The sequence below is a fragment of the Heterocephalus glaber genome, unplaced genomic scaffold (genome assembly GCF_053883595.1).
Source record: "Heterocephalus glaber isolate CG9 unplaced genomic scaffold, H.glaber_assembly_v1.0 deba00001509, whole genome shotgun sequence".
Taxonomy (NCBI): domain Eukaryota; kingdom Metazoa; phylum Chordata; class Mammalia; order Rodentia; family Bathyergidae; genus Heterocephalus; species Heterocephalus glaber.
The window spans coordinates 32,095,612-32,120,726 of NW_028258325.1; the positions used below are offsets into that span (position 1 = coordinate 32,095,612).

General features: G+C 38.8%; 1 protein-coding gene across 5 annotated transcripts in view; it reads left to right on the forward strand.

Moving 5' to 3' along the window:
* The first annotated feature begins 589 nt into the window (after positions 1-589).
* The window catches only part of Wdr19 (WD repeat domain 19), an 80,062-nt gene continuing 55,536 nt past the window's right edge, over positions 590-25,115 (forward strand). For 4 of the 5 annotated variants that reach the window (XM_087187472.1, XM_087187474.1, XM_087187475.1 and 1 more), the window contains exons 1-9: positions 670-1,048; positions 2,985-3,076; positions 3,370-3,435; positions 9,861-9,986; positions 14,673-14,788; positions 18,979-19,094; positions 21,062-21,142; positions 22,490-22,602; positions 22,874-23,047. In XM_087187472.1, the coding sequence (XP_087043598.1) occupies positions 968-1,048; positions 2,985-3,076; positions 3,370-3,435; positions 9,861-9,986; positions 14,673-14,788; positions 18,979-19,094; positions 21,062-21,142; positions 22,490-22,602; positions 22,874-23,047 (965 nt within the window). In that variant the 5' untranslated portion in view covers positions 670-967. Of the gene's footprint in view, positions 1,049-2,984; positions 3,077-3,369; positions 3,436-9,860; positions 9,987-14,672; positions 14,789-18,978; positions 19,095-21,061; positions 21,143-22,489; positions 22,603-22,873; positions 23,048-25,115 lie in introns of all 5 variants that reach the window. The other variant, XM_087187476.1, reaches the window with a different exon arrangement.

A 25,115-nucleotide genomic window follows, 5' to 3' on the forward strand; every position in this document is an offset into this window, starting at 1 on the left:
TGCACAAACACTGTACTATGGCAGGGATTAGTACTGGGGGAAAGACTTCCAGGCTCATATTCAAACGAGAAGCTCATTTTTTTTTCTTGCCACCTTAGCTAGCCCAGCTGGTTGAAGGGAAAAACAAAACAAAACAAAAAAACTAACTTGAGAGAAACTACTTCTCACTCTCTTCCCCGGAAGGTCAGAAAACTGCAAAAAAAAAGACGAAAGATGCCACATGGAGTCGTCCAAACCTTCTTGCATAGACTGTGCAGGAGCATTTAGCAAGTGACTCAACTCCCGCCTGCCAGTAGCCAACGTTCCGGGCTTTTCATATCTTGAACTCCCAGGCGCCCTCCCAGGCTTTTAAATCACCAGCCGGGCAATATTTACGCAGGCTCCTCTCAGGGCTTACAGAGCCTTCTTCTTCCTATCTCACCCAATCAGAGCCGAGGCAGGAAGCACAGCCGCCGCTAGACCTCTACTTCTCCCCAACTTTCCGGGGTTTAGCTCCGCCTTCATCACGTGACCCTAACCACGCCTCCCTCTTTTCCCAGCGGAGGGCCCCAGGCACCACCCCTCTGGACACCACCCTTCAGCTAACCCTCGCTGATTGGCCGCTCCTCGTGCGGTCTCCTGGGTGACGGGAACGCGGTAGCCCTCTTGAAGGAGACCTTGTGCGCCTGCGCAGTTGCTAGGTCGCGCGGCTGCTGGAGGCTTGAGATGAAGGTAAATAACTTACAAATCGCTAGGGGTTGGGAAGACGCGACCACTAGCCCTTCCCGCAGCCCACTGAGCATCCTCTTGAGACAGTCTGCTCCTTATTCCCTTCCCTGGAGCGAGTGAGAAGTGAGGAGAGAGCAGGATGCCCTGGGATGAGGAGGGTATGGGCAAAATTGAAGGAACGAGAGAAAAGGGGGGGCGGAAATAACAGAAAAAGAGCCGAGGAGGAGGCCTGTCATTTCTGGGACCGCAAACCGAGTAGATGCGGAGCAGGAAGAGAAAACCCCTCCACGGCCGGAATGAGGAGGCTGGATCTGAAGACACCTTAACTTTACGGCAAAAGGTACGGGTCACGGAGAAGCTGACTCGATCCGGTGTCACGGAGCTGCCTCGTTTGTTGGGGCTTAAACCCTGCTAGGCCATACAACCGCCCTGCATCCTAAAATAAAATAAAAAGTGAAAAGTCTCCGAAAGAATAATTTCGAATTGCATTCCCTGGGACGATCCAATTACAGATTCGCCGGGCCTCGAGGGCATCTTCTTCCTGGCGAAACCTGCGCCTGCACGCGCAGGTCTCTGGCTGACGCGCGTAGCCTCTGCTCGCAGGTTTTCTGGGCTTGGGCTTCTCGTGAAACCCACGCCTTTGGCCACAGCTGCTTCTGCTTTCCGAGTTCCGCAGCCGTACGCCCTGGCCTGCTCTGGCAAAGAACAGGAAAGTTCAATTTTAAAATTATTTTGGGCGTCCTAATGCTTCTTTGTGGCTATCACTGCGGAAATTGGAATTAACAGACCTGTCATCCTAACTCCCATGTTTAAAGTTCGTCACAATATATGAAATGTTAGTAGTGAAGAAGCACTGTTCTTGATTTACAGTTGAAAATCCTGTGCTTGAGGCAGTTTTAGTGACTTGCTTTAAGCCCTACAGCTAATAAGTGAAAAGCAAAATTTAAATCTTGGTTTTCTCGTTGTGACGCTAGTACTTTTTCCTTTGCATTATACCTAGAGCATCTATAGCAGTGGTGGCGAACCTAGGGCACGTGTGCGACAGTGAGCTGTTTTTACCATTGAAAGCTCTAAAAGGTTCACCATCAGTGTTCTCTAGAGTTCCCTGGAAGAAAAATAATACGTAAGATCATACCCAGAGGCAAGTCTGCCATGAAGGTGGTAATGAAGTTCAAGTTTAAGAACTCTTCACTTTTGTGAAAGGGCTCCTGGGCAATGTAGTTACAAAATTGCAAAAGCAAGATGCTTTCATATCCTGTACTCTCTCAGTACTCCTTCTCAGCATCTCCTTGGTCTATCACACCTGAATGTACCTGTGATCATAGGCCACCTCTGCTTTCAATCGTGATTCTAGCACCTGCTTCCGTTTGTAGCATAGGAAATGCTTATTGACTGGTGTTTAATTTGGAGCACTGAGTTTTGTGTTGCCCTTCAGACCCAGGTCTCCTGCAGTAGAATCTAAACTCCATATACTTACATATATGGGCCTCACTGCTTATAATTAATATTAAAGTGTAATTTTGTTTTACAATATATGTTCTTTTACCTGGTACATCCAAAATGTATTTTAACATGTAATCAATAGAAAAGTTACCAGTAGGCTAGTTTGCATTCTTTTTTTCAGTCTTTGAAATCTGATATGTATTTTATATTTGCAGCACATCTAAATCTGGATTGCCCATATTTCAAGTACTCAATAATTTCATATGGTCTATGGTTTCTATATTAAATATTACAGTTCTAAATTGTATAAATGAAAAGATTTTTCAGTTGATACATTGTCCACCCACAGCCACTTAAACATTTAACTTGAAGTAGATATAACTAGTAGATAAAAGAAGAAAGCAATTTTGAAGAAGAGATAAGCATTTTTATGTTTAAAAAAACCATTTAGGATATTTACATAGAAATTATGTTAAATTTAACCCCAGACGTTTGTAGATAACTAAATTCAAGTTTAAATTCTTTTAGTCTTTAACATCTATAAAACACTAAAAAGATACATTTTTATAAAACTAACATTCAAAAGTATTCAAGAACAAAAAGGTTTATAATAAATGTTCTCTATCCTGAGCCTCATACTATATCCACCACTTGTGTTTGGTTGGTTAGGTGATTTTTGTTTTGTTTTATTATTAACTATTTTTGAATAAGCACAAACAGCAGCCTTCACCCTCCTAAATCCTACTGTTTTCATGATGTTGTTCTGACATCTTTTCTCACCAACTCTTTATTGTATACATTTTGAAAATATAAAAATTGTGTTTGTTTTTTAGCGTATTTTCACATTGCTAGAAAAGACTTGGCTTGGCACACCAATACAGTTTACCTGGCAAAAAACATCAGCAAACTACCTTGCAGTAACAGGGTAAGAAACCAGCGAATGTTTTACATAATGATTGTATAACCCACATAACCATACCTACCATCTGTTTAGTAGAGGTTCCTGTGTGACAGGTGCATGGTGGGAAAAGGAATACGTTCATCTCCATTAACATTACAGTTCCTATTGGTAGAACCTTTTCCGGGATAATAACTTTTTAGATATAAACTGTGAAACCTTGAGAGACTGCTGAAATCACTTGGATGGTAGCTTAATAGTTTATATACATAGATAAAGAAAACATTAAAATCATATATTTATATTCTAATTGCTTTCAGAGCTGATCATACTGTGAAAATCTTTGATCGCCATGGTCAAAAAAGAAGTGAAATTAACTTATCTGGGTAAGTACAGAGGTAGATCAAAAACTTTTTGAACTTTGTTGTCTGAAAGATTAAAAAAAGTACTTTCTTAAAAATACAGCAGAATCCGGCTGGGGATTTAGTTCAGTGGTGCCACCACCTGCCTTGCAAGTGAAAGGACCTGAATTCGATCCCTGGTACCCCCCCCCCAAAATATATATAGCAGAATAGAATTTTTTTTGTACTGGGAATCGAACTCAGGACCTTGCACTTTTGAAGCAGGCGGTGGCACCACTGAGCTAAATCCCTGGCCCAGCAGAATAGAATTTTATAACTTACATAACCACTATCTTCTCTTTTACTTTCTCCATTTTCAAAGGGGTTTGTTTTCTTTATGCAATAAGTACTTGATGGAGGGTATGTAGATATTATATAGCGTATAAGTTAAAATTTGTATCTGTAAACACCCAGGGAACCTTTACAGCAGGATTATAAATGACTACAGATAAGGACTTTCAGATTAGAAATGTTCAACCTGTATCTACTTTAGTATTTCCTTTCTAATAAATTATGGGAAAATGCTTTCCACATACTTCTTAAAGAACAAAGACTTAATTTGCCCATTTTCAGGAAATCATTCTAGATAGCACTAAGTATTACTTAGGCATTCCCCCCCCATTAAGTTTATTGGTACATTTTAGGTATAAAATACAGTTACATTCATCATTGGGATCTTGTACCATTACATGAATATCTTGGTTCTTATTTTTTTCCCCTTCCCCTGCCCTCCCTTCACTCTCTTCACCCTTCCCTGCTTGCAAAGACTTTGTTTCCATTTTTTTCCTTTTCTTATATTTTTTCTTTTCCCTTCTTTCCCTTCCCCTACCCATCCCACTTTCCCTACTCCTTTAGACCTTTTCTTCCTGTTACACAATATCAATTATACATTTTTTAAATTTCAATATCAAGATCTAGGAGACATTACCACAGATTTTACAGAATTTAAAAGGATATAAAAAGCATATTACAAAACTCTTTTGAAATAAATTTGACAACTTCTAAGAAGTACCTTGGAAGGCAAATTAATGAAACTAACTCTGGAGGAAATATAAAATTTGAATAGCACCTATTAAAGAAAGTATATTCCTAGCTTGAAAACCTACCTATATGACAACAGCAGGCTCATATACATTTTAACTGATGAATTATATCAAACATTTAAAGCAGAAAAAAAAAGGAACACTTCTCCCCTCATTTTAGGAAATCAACATGCATTTTTAATGATTCAGTGTAATCATTACCCATAGTGGTTATTCTGTGGATAGATTAAGTAGTTATCAAGATGTGTAGAATCCCTCATCTAAATGGCCTTATGCTGCTATGCTTTTCAAATTCACGTATGCTTTCTGTAGTTTATTGACCATTTTTACAAATCAGATTGTTCTCCTCCTCATGGTTTCAGCCTTTCGCAACTCCTGTTCTCCTCCACCCACCTAATGCTACAGTTTCTCACTGTTCTCTGAATTGTTCTGATTTCCATATTCAGGGAAACAAGAAGTCAAAGTAGCTATACAGTCACTATGTCTAAAATGAAATAAGAAGGCACTCAGTAAAAAACTCCTTTGAGTAAATTGTATGAGCTTGATCTCCATACATCCTCTTGGTTACCTAATGGCCACATATCTTCTGAATTCGTAGTAGTTGAATTTGACCAAAAAGAAACAAAGATACACACAATGCTGTTAACTACTAAGTCTTTACATGATTTTATCAACAATTTGAAAGTTTCTTTCCATACTCCCAAAATTTGATTGTATTTTAGAAAATTAAGGTTCCAAAACATACTTTAACAGTTTGAAGAATAAAATAATTGTAGTAATTCCCAACTTAAATGTAAGTCAAAGTATGGTCAGGCCAATACCCAACAGCAGAGAATATCAAAATGAAAATTAGCATTATAGAGAATATGAAGACTTTTTTTTAAGGATGTAGGAAGTTCTAGAGATTTTAAATTATAAATATTTTGGGCCAGGGATTTAGCTCAGTGGTTCCGCTGCCTGCCTCAAAAGTGCAAGGTCCTGAGTTCAATCCCCAGTACCAAAAATTTTTTTAAAGATTACCAAGCTAAATAATAAATATTTTGCAATAGTCTTAAACAGTAAGAATTACGCTAAGTAGAGCATTTCTGATTTATAATGATATTGTCATCTTAAGCAAGACACTGTTCGTATTCCACAAGCTATAAAATGAAAATAACATTTCTTACCACTTCAGAATTCAGACTTTTCATTGTTTGCAATCCTACGTGTACCCAGCCTTGATCTATTTTATTTTCACTTTCTCTAGATACTTCATTTCTTATCAAAACCTTTTTTTTCCCTATATAAGTATGAAGTCTTCAAAACTTGATCACAAAAAAATACCTGTTGACTGTAAGTGTGATTCATTTGTGGAGGTGCTTCATGAGTTTGTTTTACCAAAAGGCAAGGTTCTTTGTTAGGATTCAAAAAAGCCTGCTAATTTATTGGGTATTTAATAATATAGTACATGGAGAGAAGCTGAGCCGGTCCCAGCACCCGGAAGGAAGCTCCCCCACCGCCATCCCAAGCTCCTAGGGCAGAGAAGTTGAGCCACGTGGGCACCAGAAGCACCCCCCACCCCGTGGAAATGAGAAGACACATAAACAAGCCTCAAAAACAGACTTCTGGATCACCTACAGCAACCCCAAAGGGAAACGAGATGGAACACTCTGATACTCAACCACCTGGACTCTCTGAATGAAGTCTTCAAAACTTGATCACAAAAAAATACCTGTTGACTGTAAGTGTGATTCATTTGTGGAGGTGCTTCATGAGTTTGTTTTACCAAAAGGCAAGGTTCTTTGTTAGGATTCAAAAAAGCCTGCTAATTTATTGGGTATAACTGTATTTAATAATAGAGTACATGGAGAGAAGCTGAGCCGGTCCCAGCACCCGGAAGGAAGCTCCCCCACCACCATCCCAAGCTCCTAGGGCAGAGAAGTTGAGCCACGTGGGCACCAGAAGCACCCCCCACCCCGTGGAAATGAGAAGACACATAAACAAGCCTCAAAAACAGACTTCTGGATCACCTACAGCAACCCCAAAGGGAAATGAGATGGAACACTCTGATACTCAACCACCTGGACTCTCTGAACTGGCAACAAAAGAGGATCTGGGAAAAATGAAATCAGAAATAATTACTCAGATAACAGCAAAGATTGTGCTCATGGTGCAAGACATGATTAATCTAGAGAGGACACAGATAAAAAAATAGAGGATTTGAGGAACATGATGGAATCCCAACATAGGAAGCAAATGGAATCCATAAAACAGATGCAAACAGATTTGCAGGAAATTAAAAACTCCATTGAAAGTCTGCACAGCAGAATGAACCAATGTGAGGATAGAATTTCAGATATAGAAGAAAAGATTGCAATTAGTGACCAGGAAAAGAAAAATTGCTTTAAAATTGTAAAGGAACACAAGAAATCCAGCAGCTGCTAGACGATGCAAAGAAGAATAACATAAGACTGATTGGAGTCAATGAAGAAAGAGGAGAGAATGCAGATGACATAAAAAAACTCTTCACAGAAGTGATGGCAGAAAACTTCCCAAGGAGGGGAAAAGAACTTGACATACAGATAAGTGAGGCATATAGGACTCCAGCTAGCCTTGATCAAAAACATTCTACACATAGGCATATAATAGTTAGGATTCCAGAAATCCAACAGAAGAACAAAATTCTACAAGCAGTGAGAGAAAAGAAACAAATCACATACAAAGGAAAGCCCATCAGAATCACAGCAGACTTCTCAATGCAAACCCTCAAGGCAAGAAGAGCTTGGAGTGATGTATTTCAAGCCCTAAAGGAAAACAGCCTCCAACCCAGAATAATGTACCCTGCAAAACTATCTTTCAAAATGGATGGAGAAATAAGATACTTTCATGATAAAGAGCACCTCAGGAACTTCATGAATATCAAACTGGCACTCCAAAAAATTTTAGACAATACCCTAGGAAAAGACAATGAGGATCACAACCCCAGGAAACCCAGCAGAATGAATCCACTGGGTGTGACAAATTAAATGCAAAGGAGGAGAATCCAACAAAAAGAAAAAGTCATGACAAGGCTTTTAAAACTTTTAACTTCATCTCCCTAATGAGTGTATAATTCAGTCTTGTTATTGTACTGATTAGTATTTTTCTGATTCTAGAGTTGCACACCTTTCCTTGTGCTATGCTGGCTATTATCTTATGTCTACTTTTTAATTGGGTTGTCTGTTAATGAGCTCTAAGAATTCTTTATATATTCTGGTCATAGGTTATATGCATTGTAAATATGGTCTGTTTAAGGACTACTTTTCATTTTAATGATGTCATTTAAAGTTCTAAATTTTGATGGAATCTCATTTATCAGTTTTTTTCTTTTATACATCATGTCTTTTGTATTCTAGGTAGTTCTTGCCTACCCTGAATTCATAAACATTTTCCCTTATAATTTCTTCTTAAAGTTTTATACTTTTAGGCTTTCATATTTAGGTTCATAGATCCCTTCAAGTTATTTTCATGTATGGAAAAAAAGGGCTGTGGTTAATTTTTTATACACAGATACCAGGTGTTCTAGTGCCATTTGCTGAAAACACTATCTCTTCCTCAGCTCTTGAATTGAGTTTATATTCTATAAAATGCTAATGTTAAATAATCTTTCAAAACTCAGTGGACCATATATGTGTGGTTCTTTTTCTAGATTCTGTTTTATTCCAATGATCTATATGTCTTTCCTTACACCAACACTGCCTTGATTACTGTAGCTTTAGAAGAAGTCTTAAAATTGGGTGCTAAACGTCTTCCAACACTTTTTTTTTTAACTTTTCTAGGTCCTTTGTACTCCTACATAACTTTTAAATTTCAATATCCAATTCTCCATTTATAGCAAGTATACACAGACCTGAATTTTTATATATACCTTGTGTTTTTTTGTTTTGTTTTGTTTTTACCTTGTGTTTTCTAATCCTGCTAAATTCAAATACAAGTTCTAGGGGCTCCTAGAGATTTCTTAGTATTTTCTCTGAAGATGATCATTTCATCTACATATAAAGATTTTGCTTCTACCTTGCTAATCCTATCCTAATTGTGTCATTTTATTGCCAGACTATTTTGGTGGGGCCTAGGTTTCAAAGTTTAATGGACAGATAAAGAGTAAGCATATTTGCCCTTGTTCCCCACCTTAAGGAGAAAGCACTGTATCTTCTCCATTCATACAAGGCGTTCTCGCTGAAGTATGGAGTACGTCTTTAATCTGTTGAGAAGTTTCTGTTCTACTTCTAGTGTCCTGATAGCTTTTACCATGAACAGCTGTAGAATTTAGTTCAATGCTTTTTCTCCAACTAGTGACAGGATCACATGGCTTTTTCCTTTCCTCTGTTAAAATGATGACTTTTGGGGGTGGATCGTCCTTCCAATGCTGAACCAACACTGCCAGCCCTATAACAAAACCACTTTCTACGTCCTGCCAGATCTGACTTCTAATAGTTTGTTTTGTTAAACAAATTTCTATGTTCATACTTTTTTCTTCTATTATCTTTATCCAGTTTTAGGATTAGCACAATGTTGAGTTCCTAAAATGAGGGGAGAAGTGTTCCTTCTTTTTTCTGCTTTAAATGTTTGATATAATTCATCAGTTAAAATGTATATGAGCCTGCTGTTGTCATATAGGTAGGTTTTCAAGCTAGGAATATACTTTCTTTAATAGGTGCTATTCAAATTTTATATTTCCTCCAGAGTTAGTTTCATTAATTTGTCTTCCAAGGTACTTCTTAGAAGTTGTCAAATTTATTTCAAAAGAGTTTTGTAATATGCTTTTTATATCCTTTTAAATTCTGTAAAATCTGTGGTAATGTCTCCTAGATCTTGATATTGTAATTTAAAAAATGTATAATTGATATTGTGTAACAGGAAGAAAAGGTCTAAAGGAGCAGGGAAAGTGGGATGGGTAGGGGAAGGGAAAGAAGGGAAAAGAAAAAATATAAGAAAAGGAAAAAAATGGAAACAAAGTCTTTGCAAGCAGGGAAGGGTGAAGAGAGTGAAGGGAGGGCAGGGAAAGGGGAAAAAAATAAGAACCAAGATATTCATGTAATGGTACAAGATCCCAATGATGAATGTAACTGTATTTTATACCTAAAATGTACCAATAAACTTAATGGGGAAAAAATAATATAGTACATGAAAATGAATTTTAAATTTTTCTATCCTAAACAAAAACAAACAAAAAAATGAAATTAATATTATATAAGCAGTGAATGGGGGGTTGAAGTTCTCATTTTAGAGTTTTTATGCCCTATTCAAAATATATTGAATGGTTTTGTTATGGACCAAAGTTACAAATAGGCAAGTATTTAAATTTATTTCCCCTTTTAAAAATAATAATATTTTGCTCTTTTTAAAAAGCAACTGTGTTGCCATGGATTGGGATAAAGATGGAGATACCCTAGCAGTGATTGCTGAGAAGTCTACTTGCATTTATCTATGGGATGCCAATACACATAAAATGAGCCAGCTAGACAATGGCATGCGGTAAGAATAACTTTTTAATTTTTTAAATATTCATTAGAAATATGCTTATTTATCGGCTTGATGCTAACAGTACATATTACTTTCATTTTTAAGATGCATTGATGATTTATTTTCTTATAAAATAAAAAGCTCATTTTTACTATTGTTGTATATATAATCCTCTCAATCTCACCCAGTTAATTAAAGTTGTTATAATTATGAAATAAAAATAGCCCTTTAGAACGAAATATATGTGGGAAAATCTGGAGTTGGGAGTGACTGCGGAGATGGCTAGAGCAAGGAGTTCTAATGATACAGTCAAGATTCTTGATGTCTTGGCTCTTCCTTTCTCTGTACCGATTCATTGTAAGCCTCCTACCATTGGCGGCCAGCTTCCATCATTCTTCACTGCAAGTTATGTCAGAGAAAAGAACAAGGGCTTTTATACCACCAGCGCCCCCTCAGCCCCTCAGCAGGTCTCTGAATGAAGTAGACGGGGCTGCAGGATTGACAGTCCCATCAGAAGGGGTAGTGGAAGGGATGGGGCAGCTCCCAAGTGGAAAAATATCTGGGCAGATAGAATAAATTCCAGATCTCTGCTAAAATAGAAAACATTTTTTACCACATGGAAAAGAAAAACTGCCACTTTGACTTTGGAAAAATTGCTAAACTTCTCTCTAAGCCTTCATCTGTTTGAAATGAGTATAATAATAATATTTGCTTCATGGCTTAGCCCACTGTTGGGCAGGAAGAGGTCTCACACTATAAAATGATAAATTTTCTTATTTTCTAAAGAATGAGTGACCTCAGAGGAACCAAGGTGGCCATGCAGAGCAGGAGCAGGCATGGCCCTGACACGGTGTTCCTGAAGCTGCAAAGTGGGTCTTGACTGTGGGTTGCAGACCCAGCATCCAGTCTCACTGGGTCTCAGAACCTTCATTTCTCATCTATCCTTTCAGTTTTCAGAAAGGTTTTCCACACTGTGTGCATCCACTCAAGGCATGTTTATAAGCATCAGTTCTGGTCCTTAGACCAAATTCTGCATCAGGGAAGCCACATCCTCATGCAGAGAAAAATGCACAGGTCATCTCCAGGGGTTCTAACTGATACATCACCCAGCTGTCTCTCCCCAGAGTTCACTGCTCCACACCAGATCGGCGTTGTGTTTACATGTATGTCATGGCCAGGCATGAAATTAAGACCTGAGGAAATGGCAGATGTTACTGTAATTGTCATTAAGATAAAGTCTAGGGTGTTTTACTATTGGTATTAATATTTAATGTCTAAAGACTTTGCATATACAAAAATATACCTGCTGCTGTTTGTGCTTTATTTAAAGGTGAATCTATTATACTGAGATAGTTAATAAAAAAGACTGAATGTCAGTTTTTCTTAAATATTTTTCCTTTTTCCAATTTACATGTCAAACATTTTGGATTCCAGTTATAACTTTAATCTGAGTGTTACTATTTTGAACCCTTCAAACACCTTAAATAGCACACAAACATATTCAAATATAATTATAAAACTACTGTGGTGCCACTTACCTAAAAATGCAGTATTAATACAATGGGCTAAATTCATTTCTTTATTTATACTGGTTGTGTTTTTATACCTTCTTAGGATTAGACCCACATTTACTCTGATCCTGGCTAGATTTACAGCAGGAGTCATTTATTTAAGTGACTGGTTTACAGTGATCTTTCCAGAGAAAACCTTTATACAACATCTGATCCATCAGCTGATTCATTCTTGGTTGGACAGGGGACACAGTTGTCTCTCCCAAGGCAACTCGGACTTGAGCACTCGTCACCCTATTCAGCCTCTTTTCAAATTGACTTTCAGTTGTCATATCAGTAAGACTCTTCTAAGCCCAAGTCCTTCACATAGGTGGCAATTTTTTTGTGGCCTGTACATTTCCCTAGAATGATGTATTCTAAGTCTTCCCTGACCATGGATACATGTGATTGTCATATGCTGGCATGATCTTTTATTATTAGAAACTCATGTAGACTTCATATCTTATTGTAATTTCGAGGGCCTTCTAAAGGTCTTATCTCCTAAGAGAAGAAGGATGGAATCTGTTCTCCTAGCTCTTTGGAGGCCATTTGGTTCCTTGATCTTGGAACTCCCTTGATCTTGGAACTCCCTATTTAACCCTCTGTCTGACTGGTTGTTGTGCAACTGTTAGTGCTGGTCAGCTACTGAATAGACCAGTGTTACCCTGTTTTTATATATGACCCTTCATGTTGATCAGACTTCATTTGTGCCTTACACATCCTCTTTCCCCTAGTACTGTTTAGCTCATTCACAATTCTTTTTTTCGTTTTCTGAGATTCCAAGGCTGGATTACCTGTGTAAGAGGTTTATTACAGGAGAACATACCCCATGAGCTGTCAGTCCCAGTACATGCCTCACTGACCCTTGTAAAAGGGGGCAGGGAGAACAGTTGCTAGAAACATCATAGATTGTAGCCACGTAAGAAAGTTCATCTGGACCTATGGGGAGTTGTGAGCTAAAGTTACCCTTCAGATGACTCCTGCATCTCCAGGAATGGGCCTTAGAGTATGCTGCCCTATTCTATTTGTCTGGGAGCAGTGCATGGGAGGGCATAGCCCATGCGCTGGGGTGATAGACCCCAGGTTGTGGCAGCTGGGGTGCTAGGTCCCAGGTGTAGTTGGAGACCGGAGAGACACATTATCATGGCTGCTACACCTATTTAAATGGAGAAAAGTAGCTGGCTGTGATGGTGCACACCTGTAATCCCAGAACTCGGGTGACTGAGGCAGGCAGATCACCAGGAGTTCAAGGCCAGCCTGGGCTACATAGTAAGACCCTGTCTCAAAAAACCAAAAACCATCTCAATCCCCGGTACCAAAAAAACCAAAAAATAGGGCTGGGGATTTAGCTCAGTGGTTCCACTGCCTGCCTCGCAAGCACAAGGTCCTGAGTTCGATCCCTGGTACCAAAAACAAACAAAAAATAATAATAATTAATTAAATGGAGAAAAGTGAATATTTATCTTTTTAAAATACATACTTAATAGAAGAACCTAGCCATCTATTACTTCCTTACTGAAATTAATTTTTTTTTTTTTGGTACTGGGGATCAAACTCAGAACGTTGTGCCTGAGAGGCAGACAGCAACAGCACTGAGCTAAATCCCCGGCCTGAAATTAATTTTTAACTAAACATTTAATGATATTCACTCACAACTTTCCATAGACTTAATCTTTCTCCTCTAAATACCATCAAGGATTTATGGCCTTTCACAAACTCAGCTTGTATGGATGAAATGTGTAACTTTTGATGCTCAGAACCTCCTAAGTGGACTACTGGAGAGAGCCTTTTTATGTTCACTCCTTGTCCTGTTCCTGGAAGTGGTGCTTTCTTTGCGAAGCAGCAGGGGCTCAGTGGTGCCCAAGGTATAGCTGCATCAGAGCCACCTAGTGGCTTCTTAAAGCAGACAGCAGGTGCCACTCAAGTCTCTCAGGAAGTAGGTCTGGGGTGGGACCTGTCACCCGGCCCTACTGACAAGTCCTGATTAATGCTGCTGGTTCTGAGATTAAATTTTGAGAGCTGTTGTTCTAGACCATTGTTAATGTCTTTCCTCAGTATGTGGAATGAGCTACTCTCCGAGGAACCCTGATTCCTTTTGTAGGGAATCATGTAAAAGCCCAAACTGTGAGTCCTAGAGTACATATAAGAAAAGCAAAAAATGTTTTCTACCTACTTTCAAGCTACTATTAATAATGACAGAGCAGGCAGTCATATCGTTTTTGAAGTCACACATTCCCAATTATTTTTCCAGTTTAATATAGTATCACATTATTGAATGCTACTATTTTTAGAGCATGAAGTTTCATCATTAAGATTTTTACCACAGAGTTAAACCTATCTTTAGTAGACAAATTAGCATCATGTTATTCCATGAAATTTGAGGCTCTATCATAACTGAATTGAAGTCTATATTTATTAAATATTTGTATTTTGCCTCCAACCCAGATTTTTTTCTGATGATATATTTTCTTAACCTCTATTGAAAATCAATTTCCTTGCATAAATTACATTATCAGAAAATGTACATTGCTTGCATACTTTGTTTCCACCAATTCTATACTACTGCTTTGCAAATCATAACAGTATTCATGGTAAGGTGTAAACAATATGTGTATGCATGCATATTAGTCCGATAAAATTCCCCTTTTATTTTATCTAGTGTAATTCTCTCCAATTTTAAGAATGATACTGTGAGACAAAGCCTGAAAAAAATACTTCCAATAATATCTGCTTGGAAATTTGTAAAATTTAGATTTCAGGAGTTGAAAATTTCATTGGAATAATATTTATATTTCTGATGTAATTTAACTTTATGTTCCTCTGTATTCCTTTTTCATTCTGAAGTTGAACTGCTCTGGTTATTTTTACAGTTTCTCCCCTGAATTCTCTGCAGACAAAACTCCCTGATAAATTTTGCAGTTCATTACCATATGAACAAAATTTCTACTGTGATGTAATTAACCTAAGATCATCTTATAGTATCTCCAAAGTTTCTTTAGCATTCAGTCTTTTTCGTAAAACATTGTTATAATTTTGTACTTTCAGCTTCTAAGTACAGATTAAAAGTATTCAGGGAGTACTTTTTTTAAAGGATTATTTAGAGGTCATGGTTGTGAATTGTGTTGTAATTTATTTTTTAATGTTACAGGGATCGAATGTCTTTCCTTCTTTGGTCAAAAGTTGGAAGTTTCCTGGCTGTTGGAACTGTTAAAGGAAATTTGCTTATTTATAATCATCAGACATCTCGAAAGATTCCTGTCATTGGTAGGTTATAGCTGGAAATACTGCTAAATATTTGAGATGGTTTTCCAAACTGTGAGTTCTGCTGTCTAGGAGCTCCCTGATTGCAAGGGAAATTTTGTAGTGTGAAGGACCTCCCTGGTCAGGGCTTACAGGAAGCTCCCTCTTCTCTACTTACTAAGAATTTCCCAGGCTAAATAGAGTAGATGAGTTAAGGTCAGTTGGTGCTGTTGGGCATTAAGACACCAGTAGCGTGGCTTCCATTTGTCCTTTTCTCATGCAGATTGTAGCTCTCCACATGGAGCAGTTCATCTGAACATCAATGCATATTGATCACGTATGTTAATTCTGATCATCAATTTTAGTTAATTTAGTTATAATATGAACCACACAGTAGAGGGACCAAAACATTTGGTGGCTGCTTGGGTGGAGTATACCCAGAGGGAACACCAGCTGACTCCAGGGTTTGGGCTATGAGTTTTGTTTGCCTCGGGGTGTGTGGCTGGGGGTATTTGCATCTGCTGCTCCTTTGAACTTTTTCCAAGCTCTTTGAATCCTCCAACATCTGGTCACTTGGCATTTGCCCCTGAGTACCCTAGAGGAAACAGTATTGATCTGTTTCAATCATTGTAACATCCAGCTGATATTGCTAGAACTAGTTAGTGGACTTCATGGGATGTAGGTGGCCAGAAAAAGTGTAATATACTATGAAAGATGGAAACTCAGGAGATAGCATCACCTACAGAATACTACCTTTCTGTTAAGGACAATTAAGCATTTCAAATATTTTCACATATATGTATACCTTTAATGTTGATATTAATTTTAATATGGCAACTAAACACCAGAGTCATTGATCTATTTGAAAGGTTAAGCTAAAAATTTTTAATGATAATCAACTTTCACCATGTAAATTGTCTATTTGACTTCAGTAGGCATTTTTTATTCTCCCTTCATTTGCAGCTGTATCCCACCAGCTAATATATAAGCCCCAGAAATTTTGACGCTGGAGGTATTAAAAAATAATTTGTTGGGCCCAGGGATTTAGCTCAGTGGTGCCACCACCTGCCTCACAAGCGCAAAGTCCTGAGTTCGACCCCCAGTACCCAAAAAGAAAAAAATTGTCAGAGCATGATTATTTTTGCATCAGGCATTTGTCATATATATGTATGTTTATGTTTTGTGTTTAATATGAATATTATGTCACGCTCACATTCTTATTTTAAAACTACGTAAAATGGGCCTAAAATATTTAGATTAACTGCATAGTTTAGGTCCGTTAGCTGCTGAATTTATAGATGCCTCTCTCACAGTTGGTTGCAATTTGTGGCTCTGCTTTCCTTCCTCTTAACTTACTTTCCTAAAACCAAGTCCTTCCACTTCTGATAGCAGCTCCTGGCTGCATAATGTTTTAGCTCTTTATAATAACTAAATGTCTGTTACATTATTTCATCTTGTACCGATTTGTTTCCTTGAACTAGATACAGACAATTCTGGTTCTAACTTTGTGTCTGATATGTATGAATTTGAGTCAACAGCTTAATTAAATGCTGCCTAGTCTCCTAGTAACACAGTTCCCATTTCAGTTGCGTGTATCTGACCTACAAGTTAATAGTAACTAAGGGAACTGATACCTGTAGAGTGGCCGGAGCACAGTAAGTAGGCAGTGTTAACTGTTGTTATTGACATTAAGGGGCCGGGGATTTAGCTCAGTGGTTCCAGCGCCTGTCGCGAAAGCGCAAGGTCCCAAGTTCGATCCCCGGTACCAAAAACAAAAAAAACAGACATTAAGGCTGACCTGAGCTCTGAGCACTGAAAGCAAAAGGACCTTGGGCTATATAGGAAGAAGAGGAATATTTTCTTCTTGTTTTGAGTAAAGAAAAGTTTGCCCAGTGCAGTTGTGCACACCTGTAATCCCAGCTACTCTGAAGGCTGAGGCAGGAGGATCACAAGTTTGAGGACAGTCTGGGCAACTTAGCAAGACCCTGTCTCAAAAGAAAAGAAAAGAAAAAAACAGAGCAAGCTGGAGATGTAGCTCGTTGGTAGTCTCTGCCTAGCATGCATGAGGCCCTGGGTTCAGTCTTAAGTACCAGAAAGAAAAAAAAAGTATGTTTTTGGCATCTTTCCAGCTGTCTTCACACAGTTATTTTCCTCCTGGTTCCAATGTACCACACAAGTCCTTTATCCATAATCAGCAAAAGGAAGTGTTCTGCTTCCAAGTCTCTTCTCTGAGTGTCCCCTTCATGTTTGTGCTCTCTCTCCTGATTTGAAGAACAATCTATATGCTAAAACCTAACATATGGGGGCCGGGGATTTAGCTCAGTTGTTCCAGCACCTGCCTCAAAAGCGCAAGGACCAGAGTTCGATCCCTAGTACCAAAAAAAAAAAATTAGAATAAAACCTAACATATGTCACACATGCTCATCTTCAATGCCATGTCTAGGAAATGCTTCAGATTTAATGTTTCCAAAACCCTCTTAACCATAGTTTCCCTCTCCTCCTTGATAACATTCCATTTCAAATTGTGAAAGGCCAGACCTTAACATCACCCTTGACTCTTCCTCTCTCTCCTACTCTTAATTTGTCAGAAAATCTCATAGGCTGTACTTCCAAACACCTCCAGATTCCAGCCTGTCCCATCACCTTCTCTGCTCCCATCATGGCGTGGGCCTCTGGTATTTTCCACCATATCTTGCTGCTTCCACTCTTGCCTGCTCCAGAATCCAGCTGGCCCTCTGCATTTACGCATTCTCCATTCTCAGGTTCAATCAACCACAGATCAGAAGTATTCAGGAAAACAATTGCAGCTATCCTGAATATGCCCAGTCTTTTTTTCCTTCTCTTTATTCCCTAAATAATGGAGTAGAATAACTATGTACATTAGGTTAGATATTATAAGTAATATAAGGATCATTTGAAGTGTATCAGAGACTCTATGCCATTTTATATAAGGAACTTATGCACCCATGGATTTTGGTATCAGAGGGAGACCTAAAACCAATCCCTCATGGATGCCAAGTAAGCCCTCTGATGAGAGCTCTTCAGTGGCCTCTCATTGAAAAGCAAAGCCACAGTCCTTACCACACCAAGCTAAACCCACCAAGATCTGGTGTCTGTGGCCTCTGATCTCATCTACTTCTCGCTTCCTGTGCTCCAGCTACCCTGTGCTCCTTCCTGAGCTCTTCATACTCCAGGCAAACTCCTGCATCAGGAGTACTCACATCACCACTTATTAGTACCTGCTTTCTGCGTAGATGCTATGTAGGGGCTGTTGGGTGCACCAAGAATAAAGCAAACATAGTCTCTGCTCTCCACAGCAGCCAACGTGGCTTACATTTGCATGGCACTTCCTGTGTGCCTGGGCCTCTTGTAAGTGCTTTAATTGATTTGATCTTCAGGGATATTTGTCCTACTATTATCTTCCATTTATGGATGAAATGACTAAGGAAAGGGTTTTGCTCTCTCTAAGTAACAGAGCCAAGATTCAAATCTAGGCAGTCAGGCTCCCAAATCTGTATGCTTAACCACTCTTCTCATTAATAAAATTAACCTTGAGACTCTTAAAGATGGATCTATTCCAGAACTTCACAACTGCCCACAGTGTCAAGCATGTGATTGCCTCTAAAAATGTAGTTTTTGCACTGACTGGAATGCTCAAGGAAAATTTTCCTGATATTAGCGGTTATCTAATATTACTCACTAGCTATGAGACTCGCTTCTTAACACAGTCTCACTAGGGTGCATTCATATTTGCATCTCTGTATTATAAATTATGTCTTTAGAGCAGCTAAAACTGTGAATGTTAATTCTACATATATCGAAGGCTTGTCAGCCCATGGAGCTGAATATAGATAAAGATAACTTCACTGCTTTTGGATTTATTTAAGACATTATCATTAGAGGTTTGGTTATATATTAAGGAAACAAAACTAGCCAGGGAACAGGATATCTTTTTATGTTAGGTCCTGGGCTTATATCTACACAAAAAGTTGGAAGTAAATATTAACCTTATATATCATTGTCTTGACTTAGAACTTAGTAATAAACTGGGTTTTTAAAATAAGTCATAGACACTGCTTTGGTGAGATTCTAATTTCTTTTTTGTTTAATCCCATGGATATCACCTAAGCTTTTAGGTTAGCATCACAGGTTAGTTATTTGTTTGTTTGTTTATTGAAATCCATATGTCTGTACAAAAATCCTCTCTTTTTCAGGAAAGCATACTAAGAGAATTACATGTGGATGTTGGAATACAGACAACCTGCTTGCTTTAGGTGGTGAAGACAGAATGGTTACAGTTAGTAATCAGGAAGGTGACACGATAAGACAGGTAATACAGTCATGTCTCTGTGGTCTGATATATTGAAATGTTTCCCTAAAATAAACAGCTTGTCTATCAAACTGGTCTATAAAAGTCTGTGTGTGGGATATGCGTATAATCATATTCATACTTTAAATGTTAACCTTTCTTTTCATGTAGCATTAGAACATTTTTCCTCAATATGAAAGTATTACCCAAATATTCTCCACTATATATTTTCCTTTGTGTAGCATTAGCACAGATTATCAGCTCTGTGATTATAGCTGAACAGTATATTTGTGAAATAACTCTTGTTTTACATATGTATATTTACAATCTAAATGTTAATAGCTGACAGGTACTAGACTGAGTCAGGCCTGCCTGATCCTAAACTCCATACCTTTAACTGAGAAGTGAAATTGCTTTTCGACTGCTCACATGAATTGGTACACAAGTGGTTGGCAGGTCATCTGGGTACCTCTGTGTCACAGGCTGTGCAGGGTCCCATGGGACTGGGATCCAGGCATATGGTCACACCTGACTGTTTCCAGGGAAAAGGAACTTCAGTCTACCTAGGAGGCCCTGTGCCCTGCTAAAACCTGTTTTGCCAAACAGTGTAAAACAACTAGCAGCCTCTGTCATTCCATAGCTTGAACAAAGGGGAAACTTATTACAGCTTGTCCAAGCCTAGCTGAAGGGGCAAACTTTGAGATAGTAAGGTGGAAGAAAGTTGATTCTGTATCTGGAAAGTTATGAGAGTTCAGCAGAACTTGGTCTCTCTAGCATGTTGAGCAAAACTCAGAATGACCAAAGTGGTTCTTAAGACAGATTAATCTAGCATTATAAAAAACTGTTTAGGGGCCAGGGATTTAGCTCAGTGGTTTTGCTGCCTGCTGCACAAGCGCAAGGACCCAAGTTCGATCCCTGGTACCAAAAAAAAAAAAAAAAACAAAACTGTTTAGTATGACATAATTTCTAGAAACCTTATAATTCAGATGCCCTTTAGAAATAAAATCGTGGCAAGTGCTACAGTGCTCCTGTGCTTCACATGTCATATCAACGTCACCAATAGATAATTGGATTTTTTTATCACTGAGTCAAGACATGACCTGAGAACATTTTTTCCACATAGCATCCCGGGAATTCACTACCATTTAGCTATCATTTATACATAAAGGTAACTGCTTCCCCTTTCTAATTCTTAAGAATTCTTCTCAAGTGAAACATGTGACTGGGTATGGTGGCCCCCACCTACAATCCTAGCACTCTGGGAGGCTGGATCACAAGTTCAAGCCCACCTTGGCCAATTTAGGGATTTAGCAAGACCCTGCCTCAAAATCAACAAAGTTTATCTGTGGAAATAGTTTGCAGCCTTGGAAGAAGTTCTAGACTCACTTGTGTCAAATGCTGCAAGGATATTTTCAGCCGGGATCCTTCTATTATTTGGATTAATTTCTCACCTTAGGCGCTCCCATATCACTCGGTGCATAAATTTGAACCTCGGGCTATAATGAGAATTAGGAAGGAAGATCTTTAATTACAAATTCCTGAAGTGAACTTTGTGTTTTCTGATTCTGAGCTCAAGCCAAGACAGATGGGCTTCAGTGTTGTCTCCCTTGGCCACCTGCCCTGGAGAGCAGCTGCTGAGGTTCTGCACGGACAGCACTGGCTCTAGCTTGGTCTCCACTGATGGTCCCAGTACATTTCCCTTCCCTTCTTTCAAGCTTAGCTTTCCCTTTAATAAGACATGGATTCTGTTTCATCTAGAATTTTGGATATTTGTGGCAGCAGGCTTTTTTTCCCCTTAGTCCAAAATTAGAAATGCAAGCAGGTCACCTGTTTCATTAATATCAGATATGACTGGGGAGAGGGTTGCCAGGCACTGAACCTGAGACCTCATGCTGAGCACACGCTCTACCATGGAGCTGCACCTCAGCTCCCCAGAATGAATGTGAATATCGGGCTGGTTCCAAGCAATGGTATGTTTACCCCCACAGGTACAAGTGAGAGCAGAACCAAGTGACATGCAGTTTTCCATGATGAAGACCGATGACCAAACTTTTGCTGCTGAAAACACAGTAAGAATTCTGAAAATCCATGCCTAATCATTTTAGTAATTTTGTAAAATGTACTGTTTCCTTTTCTCAGATGGCTCAGATTTGGATGAATAAATTATGTTCATTGCTTATTAAGCCTCAGCAAGATGCAGTCTCTCAGCCCTAAAAATTGTTTTTGCTGCTGCTGACTCCCTGGTATCACAGCAAGTGTGGACAGCTTCCTGTTGCAGTCAATGTTGCTGTGTTCATTCTTGTGGCAGAAACAGTGCACCTTTAAAAACAGAACTATTAACCAGGCATGGTGGCGCATGTCTGCAATCCCAGTTACTGGGGCGGCTGAGGCAAGATCACCAATTCAACACCACACTGGGCAACTTAGTGAGATCCTGTCTCAAAAGAGGCAGGATCTTTCTCTGCTTGGTTTAGTCCCTAGTATCTCCCCCGTAAAAAATATTAAATTCTATGTGATTTTTTAAATTTTCACTCTTAACTGACGTGGAGAATAGATATCTGAGAGTTGTAGTTTTTGTTTCTTTAATGCTTAGATACATTTTCCCTTTCATATTTTACCTTTCCAAAATCCAGATAGTTTTCATAATTGACATGAACATATGTAATGAAATAATTATTTCCTAAAAAGTTATTTTAAACTGATAGTGACTTACTGTTGGTTGCATCTTAGAAGCAAGGAAATACATCAAAGTGTCCCTCTTAGTGAGCCCAGCTAATGAATGCACTCTTCTCTCCCCACCACAATGACTCCCTCCAATGAGAATTGCTGTTACACATCAGCTTCTGTAAATAGCAGAGAGCTACTGGCTCAGCCACACTGACCTGTAGGTGATGGAATGGGTTATCACAGGTGGCTCAAAGTCAGAATGGCCTTCTAGAGAGAGGATGATGCTCTGACTATGAATTCAACTGCAGTGAAACTACTGTGACATAATTACATTCCTACATAGCACAGCACAGTAGTCTAATGAGAAGCATAGAGCCTTTATAAGGCTATTCCACAAAGGTTTTTGTTGTTGTTGGGTTTTGTTTTGTTTCTTTTTAGGTACTAGGGATTGAACTCAGGGCCTTCCATGTGCTAGGCAAGTGCTCTACCAACGAGCACACCCCCAGCCCCATAAAGGTATTTTAATATATTTTGAAGGGTATTGAAGATGTGTAAGTCCAAGGATCCTTACCACAATATATAGGAGTAAAAGCATTCTGGGGTTAATTGTATTACCATACTAATTATAGCATTTAGCATGTCTAACTTTGGCTTGTTTTTATAAATTGGGTTCAGCTGTTTGGATTTGCTTATGGTCTTTTCATGAGGTACTGAGAAATTCATTTCACAATGCTTATCTTCTCTGGCAGATAAGTGTGGTGATTGGCAGAAAAACATTGTTTCTTTTCAATCTGAATGAACCAGATAAGCCAAACGATTTGGAATTTCAGCAGTGTTACGGCAATATCGTCTCCTATAGTTGGTATGTACAAAAAACTCATTACAGAAAGCCACATGTTTTTCTTTACTAATTATATTTAAGTCTGTAACATTCAGTTTTATATATTGTGTTTTCTGAGTTATAGCCCAATCTAATATGTGAAACTACCTAGCATATTATCTGCCACATAGTAGGCCCTTGATAAATTACATTCTGTAATTTCTTAATTTTAAGATAATACAGATTTACCACATTGCCAATGATAGTTACCCCACCACCACCTTTAACCACATTGTTGCTTTTGTTGCAATAGGTATGGGGATGGCTACATCATGATTGGTTTTTCACGTGGAATTTTTGTGGTCATTTCTACTCACAAGCAAGAAATTGGTCAAGAGCTATTTCAGGCTCGTGGCCATAAAGATAATCTAACCAGTATTGCAGTATCACAGACTCTTAATAAAGCTGCTTCATGTGGAGATAACTGGTAAGTTATATTCACATAGTTCTAGGCAAGTTGATGTAGGGAATATTCAAGAGAATCAACAAGGCTTAGCTAATAGGAATCTGACGTTCTTATCACTTCTCAGCCTTTTGGCTAAGATCAAGTGTAGGAATCTGACATTCTTACTTCTGGGTACTCTTAGAACATATTTGTAGTTGAAATTTCTAAAGCCCTTGTACTCATGCCCTGCCTTTAACACTCAGGACGATGGCATAAATGGAGAACGCCAGAAAAGCAATCTGAAAATTGGCAGTTCCAGGTGGCGTGGAGAGAGCACACTCTGTCCTGTCTGTACCACTGAATGTAGCTATCAAACCAGGCAGATGTGTGCAGCAGCCGTTTAAGGACTCTGCAAAGGCAAACTGCAGAAGTCCAGACTTCAAAGCACTGTTGAGCCAGCGATGAATTCGAGTTTCTCCTGCCCACTAGCCCACAACCTGGAAGCAGCCACCGGAGCACTGCTCTGAAGGAGGTCTTCTTCTTGCTTAAGCATCAGGATAAAGAACTCCCAGAACTTAGAGACAACTGAGGAATCTCCCAATTTCCTTTGTCTTTTTTCTTTGCTCTCTCCTGCTCCGGCCACCAAGCAGCCTCAGCTCTCGGGAGCTATGGTATCAAGAGGTGGGACAAGGCCATGTTGCTTATGACTCTCTCTGTCCCCTCACTGCTTGGCCACAGGTTCTGGTGAAGTTGTAGGAAGTACAAAGAAGAACAGGCTAGTCACAGTCTTGGTGCTTCTGGTGAGCCAAAGAAGGGAGCCCTGCAGAATCAGAAAGTACCAGTTGATGCCGGGTGTGGTATCACATGCCTGTAATCCCAGTACTTGGGAGGCAGAGACAGGAGGATCACTGCAAGTTCAAGACCAGCCTGGACTACATAGTGAATTTAAGGCCAACCTGAACTATATAGCAAGACCCTGTCTCAAAAGAAAAAAGAAAAAACAGCAACAGGCTGGAGATGACAGTTCAGTAGTAGAATTCTTACCTAGCATAAGCAGGCCTTGGGTTCAATTCCCGTACCAAAAAGGAAGACAACAGAGATGCCAAATATCTGGATGAATAGAATAGACATTGTCTTTTGAGATCTTTAACACATATGTAACTATCAAAAGCAAAGATACAATATTGTCTGATAGGGTGTTCAATGCATAAAGAAGCAATTAAGACAACTACAACTTAAGGAGAGGATAGTTTTTTATGTAATAAGATTTCTATATTCCACTTGAGGTGGTGAAACATTGATTCAAAGGAGACTGAAAATTTTAATGTGTATGTTCTAAAGCAACCACTAAAACTCTACAAAGTTATATACAAAAACAACAGATAAATGGAATACTAAAAAATGTTCCAGTAATCTAAACAAAGAAAAGGAAGGGAAAACAGGAAGAAAGGACAACAGGAACAACCAAAAACAAATTAAAAAATAGGAGATCTAAATTCAAACACATCACTACATTAAATGTAAATGACACTCGAAGAACACTGTTAAAATGAATATTTTTAAATGAGCCCATGATATGCTGCCTGTAAGAAATTCACTTGAAATATAATGATATAACTAAGTCAAAGGGTGGAAAAGTTAGACCACTGAAATGCTAATCAAAAGGAAGGAGGTCTGTGTATTTACAAAGAGCAACATTAGGGATCTTTGTGCAAATGGGTCTATGTCCTCTCTGGTTGTGGACCTCAGGAATCTTACATGTGAGAAAAATTCACAGAACTGAGCACACAAGCACCATGTGCACACACACACCCTGCATACATCTGAGTAAGATCTGTGGATTGTGTCAATGTCAAGATTCTGACTGTGACATTGTATCTCTCGAGATGTTACCACTGGGGATGAGGGAACATGGAAGCTTTCAGTATTACTTCCTGCACCTGCTTGTGGACCTACACTTCCCTCAAGATAAAAAGTTTAGTTAAATGAAAACAATGAAAGAAAAAATGCAAGAGAAAAACACTAGGAGGGAAGAGAAAGAGGAAAAACAGTCAAAGAGGAAAAACTTGTTATCCTGTTAGTTGCACATTGTGCTGTGTAACTTTAATCT